Raw genomic sequence first — 13,961 nt, forward strand, 5'->3', positions numbered from 1 at the left:
ACATTTCAGATATTGAGGCGAGTTGATACTTATCTAATTCTAATTAGATTTAAGCTCTTTGTTAATCTCTTCAGATGTTCAAATTTATCTGTGAAAACATTGCTAGTCCTGCAGCTATAGCAGTACATTGAATTCATTCACTTCTGTACAGTTCTCCATTCCTTGGATGATAGATTTTATCTTGGTCAAAACCTTTTTTATATAAAATCTTATGAAATTTAAATTTGCATTTAAGAATTTTTTGTCATCTTGGTCCCCATGTTTTTAAGGTCTCAGATCTGGCAGGAAAATATCCTACCAGAGATTTGTCCAGGCTTCAAATATTGGAAACTAAATAGACTTATGAGTAAGCAAAGTCATGTTTTTATTAGTATAAAATTTCCTATAATAAGAGAGCTTTGCAAGGATAGAATGGACAAGAGAAACCTTGCACTTTCCTGTTGCCTTGAAGATGTAAATTTTCAGCAGAGACAGGGAATAGTACAGAAATATTCCCTGATGGCCAGTTTTTCTTGCGTTGTATAGAAGTGTGTTGTTATTGTGCCAAAGTAACTGGAGTGCATAATAGACACTTAGAGTTCAAATTCCTGTATGTTGCTCCCCTCTCCCTTACTCCTCCTCCAAAAAGAAATGCTCTGTGATCCATGTTATTAAATTGTTTCCATTTCTTTCAGACTTTGGCTTTATGCTGTGGTTTTTTTCCCCTCTTTCTCTATAGCTGAAGATGCCTTCTTATCTGCAATTATAAATTACACAAATAGTTCAACAGTTCATTTCAAGCTGTCACCTACATATGTTTTGTATATGACGTGTCGGTATGTATTGTCAAGCCAGTACAGACCTGACATCACTCCTACTGAGCGTACTCACAAAGTCATTGCAATAGTCAACAAGATGGTGAACATGATGGAAGGAGTTATACAGGTGAGTTTCTCTGCAAAAACATGTGAAGGGAATTAAATACATTTTGTAGATTATCCAGTCAACTTCTTGGTCTTTTTCTTGGTGCTTAACCAATTATTGTTAAGGGCATTGATTACGCATATGAAGGTTTGCTTTTTGTTGAGTGGATAATGCGAGTGGTAAGAAACTCTTCTGAGCAATGTGGGAGGTTAGGAAGGGGCTGTATCTCTGAAAGATAGGTTTTCTGACAAGAACTTAGTCTTCTGTTCTCAAGACGGTAAGGTCTTTGCAAGCATTTCTGGCTTTGAGCTCCTGTGAAACGAGTTGGATGTGCTTATTAAAGAACACTGTATAGATAGCAGTGGTTTGCAGTGATTGAGTCTTGATGTGATCATAGTAAAAAGAAATGTGACTTAAATTTTGATCCTGTTACATCTTCAGTAACTTTGAAAGAGGTTGACACAAGTGCTTTATAAAAAGAAATATGAGTTTTCAACTGTTCCAATATTTTATATGTATCCTGATGCTATTGCTGTTAATTATAGAAGATTTACACAGAAGCACGGGGATGTGTATATTACTGTTTTGTGTAGGAATGCAGAATAAGATCCACTGGGTTGCCTCTGAAATTACAGTATGCTGCATTGCTTAACTGTTGATTAAACTGTAATGGTCATTTCCTGAGAACAGCGTGCTAGTTCAGGTATCTTTACTAAATAATTAATTATTCTAACTTGTTTGTCTGCATTTTTTTTTCTCTGAGGAAGAAGGGAGACATATATTTCTATATTTATTAAGACACACACATTTGTTGCAAAAAAGTACTGCCATGGGAGCCTGTACACAGCAAGGACCCTTCTGTGCTAGGGACTGTACAAGCACAACACATCAAACCTGCTTTAGAGAATTTAGGATACCAGTGTTGCACAACAAGTTGATTAAAGGAGAAGAGGAAGGTAAACAACAAGAATGTCAGGAAGGTCACAGAAAACCAAAACTGTTCAGCTTTTGTTCAGGTTTTGAAAACATTTAGTGGAGTTTTTGGTAGGGAGGATGTTATAATTTGACAGTTCTATAAACAGGTACAACGAGCTTCCACCTTTCACGAGAAAGAATGGGAGAAAATACTAGTGTGGAACTTACTTCAGGGAGAAAACAAAGACTAGTCTTTCAGGTACATTGTGAAGCTGATGAGCAGTTGAAAGGTGAATTGAATACGAAGTGAAGAGCTAGCACAGTGCTGTCAGTCTAGATGCTGGATTAAATGCGTATTGGATAAAATTGAAAGGGTATCAAAATTTTAATGTTCAGGTTCCGCTATTAAAATGATCAGGTTGTGGAAGAGTGGGTTCTTCATTTCAAAGGGGACGCTGTGGCAGTAGTGGATAACATGAAATGCAAAGAACCTGAATATAAGCTGTTACTTGGGAGAATGGAAAGTAAACAATGAAAGGATAGGCTTCAAATAGGATCTGGAAGTTACAGGACTACATCGAAGAAAGTGACTCAGTTTATGCAATTAATGTAAACCAGTAACAATGATCCCCAAAAGATTTAGGGTGAAGAGATGAGTACAATGGGAGAGCAAAGATAAAGTGTTAGCTTTGTGTTGAACTAAAATGCATAACCACATAGCTGCCAGAAGAGGGAGGCTTAAAACATCAGTTTTCAGAAAAGAAAACAAATCGGAGATAGGAAGTAGATCATCTATGACAATATTTATTTACACTACTGTGAAGGGCTTCTCAAATCAAGTCCAGCCTGGTGGTTGTTACAAGCAAGTGTAATTTCTATAATCTTGCCAATAATATCATGAAACTGTAAAAGCCCAGTGTTTGTCTGGACTGTCCTCTTTGAAAGGCCATTTCTTACAGACTTGCCCCTCTGTAGTTGCAATCTGATCTCCAACTGAAAGTTTAGGGAAGAAGTTGACAAGGAAGTGGTAGCTGCATTTGTGGTTTGTGAAAGAGATTCTGTAGTTGCAGTAGATAAACTGAAGAAGATTGGAGATCAAAGAGAATTGGGACTAGTTTCTTCTAAATGCCATGCTGAAGGAGTTGGAGGAAAGGAAGCAAATTACACGTGTGATGAAAGAGTAAACGTCAATAGATTTGAAGGGTGATGGGTTGGAAACAAAGAAACGCATTGATTCTAAAGCTTAATGAGGAAAATGTCATTAGCTTGGACCTGTTAGTGGAGTATAAACATTATTAGCTAATCTAAATCAAATTACCTCATCTAGGCTGTAGAAAGTGTGTTTATATTGATGGTTGTCACATTTAAATTACCATGTCATAACTCGCTGTATCACAATAGCTTTGTTGTCTGCCTTGACTGTAAAACATGCCTGCAGTGAAAGGGGTCTGAAGGTGTGAAAGATGGGGAAGGCAGATGGAAGGCAAGAGGAGAGAGGTGCCCAAAAGAAGTAGAGGGCAGGCGCACAAAATCTTGTGCTGTAGTGGGAATGAAATAAGTTCTTTAGATTCTGATTTTGCCAATTTAGATCATAAGGAAATTTGGTAGCTTTCTGAAGTTACTCAGGGAGTACTTGATGATACATGATGTCTGTGACTGTAGTCCCTGCATTAGAATATGTAAGTAGTATAGAAGACTTCATATGGGATAGATCTGTAAGAAGGCTCAATACTTTCAATAAAAATCTAGGAATACAAATGTGACTCTTAAAAAGCCAAATTTTGTGTCCTGGGTTTTTTGTTTGGTTTTTTTTTTTTTAATTGTGGCATTTCTGATCCTCTGCAAATCTTAACGTTTGGTTTTTTTAGAAGGTCAACATCTCTTCAGTCAGTGCCTTGGTTGGAAAGGTGGAAGAAACAAAAAAGCAGTGACAAATTGGTTTTTTGAGCTTGAACTAAAATTACAATAGTAAGAGCAAAAGACGTCTCAAATTTTTGCATGTAAGCTCACTCTTTTGCAGGTCAGGGAGAGTGATCTGAATAGAAATCCAAAACCAACTAAGGCCTCTTTTTAAAATAATCAGAGAAACAGATCTGGTGGAGTTTTTTTGTTTGCTTAACTCATTGTAGCTTTTATGTATCAGTATTTAAGAAGCTTAGTGTAGTATTTCATTTTACTGTCTTTTTTTGTTCAAAACAATCTTTTTGGTTTTTTTAATTAAAAAAGACATATGTGAAGTATGTCCTAGGTGGTTTGGTTTTTGTTTGGTTTTATTTGTGTGGTTTTTTTCTGCCCCCCTTTGTGTGTTTGTACATCATGTTCACTGCAGCAGTGTGGGCAAATAGCTCCTGGATCAGTTACTTGGATGACTACTTACCCCACTGGCTGCAAAAAGTTCTGTGGGATTTCTGAGGTGCACTGAGTGTGGAATAACTAACTAGTCTGGGATGTCAATTAGTATAGGGCATTCCTGGATTTGATTGTGACATGTGGGCACTTCAGTTCTTGGCTGCTGTGCTACTAGTCCTGTTAAAAGAATTCCTTTTTCAAAAGGGGCTCAGTTGCATCATAGCTAGTGGTTAATTTATCTGTGTATAACTGTGAACATGTGTTGTACCTTCATATTTAGTGTTTAATTTCTAAAGCAATCATGATTGTTTACAAGTTTCTTTCTTCTATTCTGTTTGATTTCCTTCGTCCGTTTTTCTCCAGGAGGTAGACCAGGTTGATCAGGTAGGATATATTGCTGGGAACTGATCCTAGCTATGTCGGCTTAGCTCAGTTTCTCATGCTGCTTCCATATCAAAATACAATACTCAAACAGCTGGACTTGAACGGTTCATAACACTCATTCAGCAACTGGAACATGCAGTACTAAAATCCTTTTTTGACTTGGCAACTTTTACGGCATTCCATAATTTCTGCTTAACGCACTTCAATGTGGATATGAAATGACAAAAGTTCTTTTTCTTCCCTTTATTTTCTTTTGTTGTTTGTGGTTCCTATTCTTTGGATTTCATCTGAGGTTGCCTGGCCTGGCATTTGTGGTCGGGAGATGGTGAGATAGATCAGTACTTGATACTGAATCACCTGGTTTCAGAACCAGTGAGCACAGTATCAGGGTGGCAGTGGGCAGTAGTGAATATGCGCTTAAAAGTGCACAGATTACCAGATACTGCATTTTGCTAAGCTCTTGGCACTGTATAATGAGATACTTGTGCCGTGGCTTTATTCATATGGCTTTTGGCAATTTAACGGAATTTTGTATGTTCAGTGTACATGTTAAAGTTGAACTTACGAGTTACAGCAATTGCAATTTTATATATAAACATTTTGCAAATATCTGGTATCTGAGATGTGTCTGGTGAAATGGGAAAAGGTACTGGTCTATCTTTTGGAGCCTTTTTAATCTGCTTTATCACAAAACTTTTTTTTTCCCTGTATTATTTCATGCTTCTTTCTACTTACAGAAACAAAAGAATATTGCTGGGGCACTTGCCTTTTGGATGGCAAATGCATCTGAATTACTGAATTTCATAAAGCAAGATCGAGATCTTAGCCGAATTACTGTGGATGCACAAGATGTTTTGGCACATTTGGTTCAAATGGCATTCAAGTAAGGCTATCAAACTTCTGTTTCACTTAACATACTCTATGTGGGTTTTAGAATAACTTAAGTTTTTGCCAGATCTTAGGTACAGCAATAATGACTTTTGCATTTTAAGTGTCTGAGGATGATTTATAACACAGGCTGGGCTTAATTCTTTAGACACATACTTTGTTTTATGAATATGGATCACTGGTGGCTATGCCAGGAGATTCATCTGTTAACTGTTCTTGTGCTAGCTGAGTCTGCAAATAAAAAAAAATTGTAGGGAAGTCTTATTTAGATTAGTTTGGCTGTCTTCATTTAAGGTTTTTGTGGAGATGTGAGGAAAGGTTATTTTTGCTGTTAATATATAAATACAGAGGCATAAATATTTATGAGTCTCTAAAGTCGTGAATGTTGTACTCTTAGACGCTTCTAATTATATTCATAATCTACTGCTTTCATAGTTTGCCTAAATTTAGCAATTTACACAATTCTGTTTTGCACAGTTTTTTCTTAAAAATGTAAAAGCTTTACCTTTGGCTTGGGGTAAATTGAGCCTATGCTAGTCAGCTCAGCAACTGCAATACTGATTAAAAGAAAAATTGAATGAAGTATCCAGTGTGAAGGGATGTTGTCTGAGGAAAGGATCTTCGAATAAAGATTACAACGTTGAGCACAGTGCTAATAGAGGAAGGCTTATGTTTTGTACGTGTTTAGATCTCCCACAAGCCAGTGTTGAACAAGTATTTTTCAGCAAATTTGTGTCTCTGAAATTAACGTTTAGAGAAGTCTTGGTGTAGCTTGGGTGCTTTATACCCAGCCTTCCTCCACTTGCAGGATGTCTATTTTAAATATAGTCTTTTCGTACTCCTGTAATAGCACAGAATAAATCTTTCCTCTGTTTATAGCGTGAAAGTTTTGGGAGACGTAGCCATGATTTAACTGTTTAACTTTAAAGGGGGCTGTGTTGCTCTAGAGAGCAATATCTAGTATGGGAATACAGTATGTGAAACCTTATTATTGCTTTATGAACTTTGGAAAGGTATCGGAGAAGCACCAAATCACTTTGTATGCACTCCCACATTTTTTTCTCTGTTGGTGAATTATGGGCAAATAGCTGTAGCAAGTAGCTATTTTGGCGAAGTCTTTCTATTTTTACAGCACCTCTGAATTACTAATTCTTAATGAAGCTATGCCTTCTTGCTACAGGTCAATGTTTTGGGCTGATGTCTTGAAACAGGTCTTTGCTACTTCAATTTACTAGATAGTTATTGAAGACAGAATGTTTCTGTGACTAGGAAGGAATGGCACTATTTTTTTTCCTATACACGATGAGCAGACTGAATGCAAAAGGGTGTTTCTGAATTTTAGCTCTGTGTGAATTCTCGCCCAAGTATGCTATAACATGGAAGATTTCAAATGAATGTATTAAACTTTTGGATAACAGAACTGTGGAATATATAATGAGAAAGCAGGTAAAGCACAGAAGAAGTATAAAAAAGAAAACTACTGTAAAAATGTTATTTGATGGTGACAACTGACATACACCTGAATTGGTTGAAATTGACATGGCTTTTGTTTGCTAACAATTGAGAGTATTTCATTTAAAGTGTTACCAGTAAAACAGAAAAGGGAGTTGCAGAAAGCCATGAAATATTTTCTTTTATATATTCAATTAGAATCTGATTCCTCTTTAGTTTCAGTTCTTAACGGTAAATGTATAAATGAATGATCAAAGACAGTGTTAAAAAATATTTAATTATTAGAAGAGAAAGAATGCTAGACCAGGCTTCTTATTGCATTGTTGTTAAAGATAAGAGAAATACAAGAATCAAAACCTGTCTACACAAAACACTAGAGCCATTTCAGGATCTTGTGCATTGGCTCAGAATAGGAAAATTATTTTTTAATACTATCCTTGGTAGATTTTAAACTGGAGAAAACTATTTCTGTTTGGAAAAAAATAGTTTTGTAATCTTATAGAACCAAAGTTTGGCTGACAGCATATGACCTTCACTTAGAAGTGTGATATCAGTATTGCATTTAAGTGGCTGCGTTTCTTCCCGGACAACCTAATTATTTTTCCAATATTTCTAGGAAAGGTGTAGGAGAACTGATCTCTGCGGCCTTTTAGGAAGTAGTATTTGGTTCCCTGTGGTCATATACGTAACACTGCAATTTCAGGAATCTTGTAATTTGATAGATCTCTTTTCTTTAGAAGCCTTCTTAATGAACACATACAGGATTTTAAAATTTCTTTTTTTATTTCCCCACCTCCCTCCCTTCCAGGTACCTGGTTCATTGTCTGCAGTCAGAACTTAATAACTACATGCCAGCGTTCCTTGATGATCCAGAGGAAAATAATCCTCAGAGGCCTAAAATAGGTTAGACTACTCGATCTTTTATTTTGTCTCCTAAACCATACAATTAATTAGTAATAAATAGAATTTTTCTTAACAGTGATGTGACATTTACAAGTTGCCCTAACCCTGAGAACTGTTAGGATCGATTTTGGATAGATAGTAAGAAGGGAGAATGACATTCAAATGATCTGTGTTGGCTTTACAAATCGCGGAATAATTTAGTTTGAAAGGGAACCTCTGGCTGTCATCTGATCTTCTGTCTTGCTCAAGGCCAGTGTGACTGCATCAGGTTGTTCAGAGTATTGCCCAGTTGAGCTTTGAATCTCCACTGAGGAATGGAAATGCCAAAATAAATCTGAGTAACCTGTTCTAATATTTGACCACTCTTGTGGTGAAAATAATTTGCGTCTGTCTGATTGGAGTTTCCTGTGTTGCAATTTTTGTGTTGGTTTGTCTATTGTTCTGTGCTAGCACTGTGCACTTCCGAGAGGGATCTTGTTCCGACCCTTCCATGAGGTAGATGAAGACAGCAATGAGCCATGACCTCAGCCTTCTCTTTCCCCAGGATGAACCAAATCCACTTACTTGTCCCTCTTTTATGTAGTTTTCTCCTTGCGTTGGTAGTCTAAATGCTGTGCTATAGATAAGGTCTCACGAGTGCAGAATGCATAGGAAGAACTGCTTCCTTCTCTTCTGCAAGCTTTACTACTGCTAACTTAACAGCTTAATTTACAACTGACTACCTTTCAAGCACAACTACCTATGCTACTTAATCACATTCAGTGTAATGCTTACCAATGTCTCTACATCATTTCCAGCAGGGCTGCTTTCTATCCAGGTGACACCGGTCCTATGCTGTTGCATAGGCTTATACCTTCTCAGATGCAGGAAGATGCAGTTACTTTTGAACTTCGTGAAGTCCCCATCAACCCATTTCTCCAGCCCTTCCGAAAAATAACACTGTATATTAGTATATCAATATTTCCTCTCAACTTGGTATCATCTGTGAAATTGCTGAGAATACAGCCCCGTCCAGTTGCTCAGGTTATTAATAGTCAGAAACGGTGTCAGTCCCAGCCTCAATCCATGAGGGAGGCCACTAGCTGACTGCCAAGTGACCTTTGTATCTACAAGTCTACCAAGTCCAGTGGTCCAGTCAGATCTCTACCTGTGTTATCATCTGCTTATCCAGTCCTTACCTCAGCAGTTTCACTATAGCGATGCTGTGGGAGAATCAGACAAAGTATTTACCAGCTAGTGAGGTTAAGCTGACTGGACTTGGAGAGTCCTACCAAAGATCCCTGCCATGATACTTAAAATATGGTAATGCTTCACAGCAAATGTCAGCGTTCCTGAGCTGTTCCTGTCCATGAGAGCATTCTGGTCATATGTTCTATCCTACTGCCTGTAATCCCAGCTTCAGTGACTGTGTTCAGACTTCTAATGCCTCTTGTTTTCCATGCTGAACGCATTCACACACGGGCCTCTGAGATAGCATCCCCAATTGTGCTTTTCATGGGGAAGGTGCAAGAGCCTCCTGCGTTGTGTAGTCTGATGACTAAAGAAGAAAATGGAAAAATGAATAAATGTTCAAGTTTGAAGGGATTAACCATGGATGTAAGGTTAGGAAAGTTAAGAAGATAGGGGCATTCTGAATAATTGGAGTAAAAATGATCTGCAGAGCTACTAATTACACTCATTCTGTTCAACTACAAAGAACATTTATACAAAATCCATATATACTTCCTGGTCTTCTGGGTATTAACCTTGCTGCAATTGCTTTTTTACTGTGTTGAACATTGAAGGAAGAATGTAGAGGCGTACTATTTTGGTTTTAGTGTCCTGTACTCTAGAAGAGAGCTTTCTGGCACACAAACCCTGAAAAAGTAGCACAGTGACATTGGAATAAAGATGGTGTTGATTTGCTTTATAGATGGCTGCAGTAACTTTTTTCAGTCACAGTCCTTTGCTTCAGTGCTGAAGAAGTTATTTTGGTGTTCTCCTCAATAGATATTTCGGGTGAAAATATGGCCTTAAAAGAAGATTTGGTGATAAATGTACAACTTGCATTAATATTTTCCACCTGGACACGTGTAAGGCTGTTGGCTCTTGGTGAAGCTAACAGGAAGTCCTTATTGCTTCTTACCTAATATTACAGTGAATTAATGGAAGAAAGGAAATTTGAATAATATTTTTAAAAACTAATGTGTAAACAGGAGGTGGGTTCTGCAGTTTAAGTACCTGATGCAATGTAAATAGCTTTGCTAATTTTTTTTAATACAGTTTTATATTTAACAACAAGGAGCTATGGAATATTTGCAATATGTGTTTGAAACGGTGGAATATAGTTTTTAACCTGCTACTAAAAATAACAGAAAAATCGGTTTACTCAAGTAAGCACACGATTTAGGTGTCAGAAAACCAATTATGTACTTGTATACTAAATATTTCCCCAAAACAATTCATTTTCATTTCGGGAATTAAAAACCATGTTTCAGCTATTGGTTTAATGTTGCTCCATCCTGAACACTATGAAGCGGTATATTTATTTCTGAAAGTCTGTATAACTTAAATACACGTAGGTTTCGCCTAGCATTCACCAGCATGGGTTAGTTGTCCCTGTATTATTATTTATGACCTAAACCAGTTATACACTGAAATATGAAATATAGTGTACTGAATGTGAATATAGTGTACTTTCTGTTTTATCTCTGTAGATGATGTGCTGCATACGTTAACTGGAGCTATGTCCCTGCTGCGACGGTGTAGAGTGAATGCTGCTCTGACTATTCAGCTCTTCTCCCAGCTGTTTCATTTTATCAACATGTGGCTTTTTAACAGATTAGTTACAGCCCCAGATTCGGGGTTATGTTCACATTATTGGGGAGCTATTGTTCGTCAGCAGTTGGGCCATATTGAAGCCTGGGCAGAAAAACAAGGTTTAGAATTGGCTGCTGATTGCCACCTGAGCAGAATAGTGCAGGTAAGTGTGTGTATTTCTGTTTAACATTTCTCCTGTGATTGTATATTCGAAGAGAATATTTGTATGTTCTATGTTCCTAGACAGTAGCCTGTGAGCAAGAGTAGTTTGTGTGAATCAGTCCTGGAACACTGAGGTAATATGCAAAAACATAAAATGTGTTTTCAACATCATTAATATTTATTACATATAGAATTAAATATTAGTGAATTAGCAAACATGCTGTTCAGCTTCTGTTTATAAGATTGAGCTATAACTGTGCTGAACAGAGACAAAAGGAGAAGCTGAAAAATTGCTGTGCCTCGTTTATGATAGATTTAGCATAATTCATCCTGTAGATCTAGGAGGTATATTTAGCAGGTGTTTTGGGAATATTTATGTTGCTTCTGTATCAAATCTGGCTTCTTGTTTTGTCTTTTTCTGTCTCTCGTCTGAAAAAACTCAGAAATAAGGCTTAAGTTTTCATTCTGGTTTGGATTTGTCTCCTGTGACTTTTTTTTTCCCCCTCTCCTAGGCAACCACATTGCTCACCATGGACAAATATTCACACGCAGATGTTCCAAATATTAACAGTACTTGCTTTAAACTGAATTCTCTTCAGCTGCAAGCTTTGTTGCAGAATTATCACTGTGCTCCAGATGAACCACTCATCCCAACAGTAAGTCTCTTCTATCACTTACTGTGCTGTTTTAACGTGCCTGAGGAATATAGACTTAAAGTAAAAACACTAACTGAAAATAGCTTACAGATTCTGAGTTGCACCTTAGTGTAACTGACATGAGATTAAGACCAAATGGCTAAGATGGTCTTGGAAGCCAATTAGAATCTGTAGAAAGAGACTGGAAATCACTTCTGAATCTTTGCTGAAGCAAATACTTGTAGTAAAGGAATCGATATGTAGTATTTGTAGCGGCTTCAGATAAATTAATTGTAGTAGTTCTGCCTTGATGCCAGCAAAATTATACATCTCTGGCATGAGTTGTCTTCCAGAAAGAATGCTGATTAACTAGAGTTAAAGGTACTTACAAGCATTGGTGCTGCCTGCTCATTCAAATGTAGTGATGAGTCAAACATGGGGTGAAGCTTGGTTCCTAAGGCAAGTTGGAAGTGCTCACTACTTACATCTTTTTAAGAAGTTACCTGTAACTTTTTTATTTCACTTGACTCCTTAATATTTTCATGCTAAAACTTAGGCCAACCTATGACATATAAGGTAACAGAAAAATGGAGGAACCCGAAGTGCTGCTTAGACCTTTACTTTTTGGGGAGTTGTTAGGAATTTGATTTTTGTTAATTTCTGAATTAATTTTCCTTAGTTCATGCAATCTAGCAAAAGATACTGTGTTGTAATCTTTCAGATCTCTCTAAAATGCAGAAGAAACACTACTGTGTGCTACAAGCAACCACAGTCGCTACATTGTGAAAAGTATACTGGTTTCATAGAGCATTTTGTGATACTACCTGGAACAGCTGTGTACCAAATGTAAAAAGTTCCCTCCTGCACTTTGAGTGATCCTGCTCATGTTCTGTGCTTCTGCAGTGCTATTTAAAAAGCAGATACCTGCCTTAGGCGATCCTTCACATTATGCTGAGCTCGCAGGAAGTTTAGAATTAAATTAGATCTATAGAACTTCTAAATGAGGGAACTGTATGTGCCAGTGTTCTTCTGTGTTTGTGTCCTGATGGAGCTGAAAATCCTGTTTTACACAAGTTGTCCTTTCCCCTTCTACATACATAGTCTTACAGAAGTGTTTATATACATTCAACAAAGTGTCTAAATTGTAAAGCTCCCTGTGATTCCTCCTCTGCATATGAATGTTCTCTGCTATGTATTTTTAATACAATTCTCATATGAAGTAAAAGGATGCAGCCCAAGTTTTGAATATATTGAGGGAAAAGTAAATTTTGTTGTTATATTCTGTGACTACATAATCCAATGAGTTTAATCATATAAAACCATGCAGCATACTGACTGTGCACAGTAGAGCCAAAGAAATCTGGTGATGTGTTTTCTCGATTCCTTTTATTTATTTTTTGTCAGACTTAGTGCTTTCTTAATGTTGTTTTTCTTTTCCTTAATTAAAATTATCCCCTTATAGTAACATTATCTTTCTGCCCTCTGTTCAGGAATTGATAGAGAATGTAGTAACTGTTGCAGAAAACACGGCTGATGAACTTGCTCGCAGTGATGGCCGAGAAGTCCAACTGGAAGAGGATCCTGACTTACAGCTACCTTTTCTTTTACCAGAAGATGGCTATTCCTGTGATGTTGTCAGAAACGTTCCAAGTGGTTTACAAGAATTTTTAGATCCTCTCTGTCAGAGAGGTTGGTTCTTCTGTTGTTTTACAGTTATCTTCTTTCTTTGGTGTTGGGAACACAGAATGCAAGATCTGTTAATTAAATCTACACTACTTTTTCTTTATGTATGCTTCAAAAAACACAGTGTAAAAGTGTTTACTTTTGCAACTGAGAAAAGTATGTAGGATTTGTTAATCTTTACCCTTTCTCCCTGTCTCTTTAATTCGCCTTCAAAGTTCTAGGTAAGCAGTGCTGAATTACTAGTGCCTACTGAAACTTTATTTTGCCTTCACTTTAGAACTTGTTTTTTATTTTTATGGTAAAGTAGCAAAAATGTACAAAAATATAAGTTTCGCAGTATTTGAACAATTTCACAGTCAACTTTTAAAGCTAATGTGAATTAAACAGTTAAGAGACTGATTTTATTCATCAGCTGCTTCCATATATTTAAAAACAAGCTTAAAGTAGTTCTTTTAATATTCATCAGTGTAAGAACGCGTGGTTTGGACGTTTGTAATCAACAAAATTTCAGAGGACAAGTGGAGAGCTCTTGTTTAGTGAAAGTGACTTAAACTTGAGAAAGTAAAGCAGTGGATCTGTCAGAGCATGGGGAGTGAATGAACAAGTTATGGTTCTTATCTTGTGCTACTCAGTTTAATTGGAAGCTTTTTTTTTTACATAATTTTCTGCTTACGATGCAGTTTAAACAATTCCACGTGAGTATCATGGGACAGCAACAGAGGCTATCGACTAAGCAGGCTTACTTAATTCTACTGTGAAGTTTTGCAATTGTTGGTTTCAACTTAGTTTGTAGAAAAGCTATATTCTTGCATTTAAAAAAAGCAGCATGAAACTGTTTGGAAAGCACACTGGGTTACAGAGGATGTAGCTTTGAGACTAAAGATGACT

General features: G+C 36.9%; 1 protein-coding gene across 24 annotated transcripts in view; it reads left to right on the top strand.

The window, feature by feature from the left end:
• The window catches only part of AFDN (afadin, adherens junction formation factor), a 124,741-nt gene that overhangs the window by 64,646 nt on the left and 46,134 nt on the right, over window positions 1-13,961 (top strand). For 16 of the 24 annotated variants that reach the window (XR_008448975.1, XM_054061418.1, XM_054061396.1 and 13 more), the window contains 7 exons: window positions 719-924; window positions 4,531-4,551; window positions 5,289-5,434; window positions 7,700-7,794; window positions 10,491-10,756; window positions 11,268-11,411; window positions 12,881-13,079. Coding sequence is in view for 23 of the 24 variants with exons in the window: in XM_054061418.1 (XP_053917393.1) it covers window positions 719-924; window positions 4,531-4,551; window positions 5,289-5,434; window positions 7,700-7,794; window positions 10,491-10,756; window positions 11,268-11,411; window positions 12,881-13,079 (1,077 nt within the window). In the remaining variant the exon portion in view is untranslated. The remainder of the gene's footprint in view (window positions 1-718; window positions 925-4,530; window positions 4,552-5,288; window positions 5,435-7,699; window positions 7,795-10,490; window positions 10,757-11,267; window positions 11,412-12,880; window positions 13,080-13,961) is intronic. The other 8 variants (XM_054061400.1, XM_054061405.1, XM_054061411.1 and 5 more) reach the window with 1 other exon arrangement.

The sequence above is a fragment of the Cuculus canorus genome, chromosome 3 (genome assembly GCF_017976375.1).
Source record: "Cuculus canorus isolate bCucCan1 chromosome 3, bCucCan1.pri, whole genome shotgun sequence".
NCBI lineage: Eukaryota > Metazoa > Chordata > Aves > Cuculiformes > Cuculidae > Cuculus > Cuculus canorus.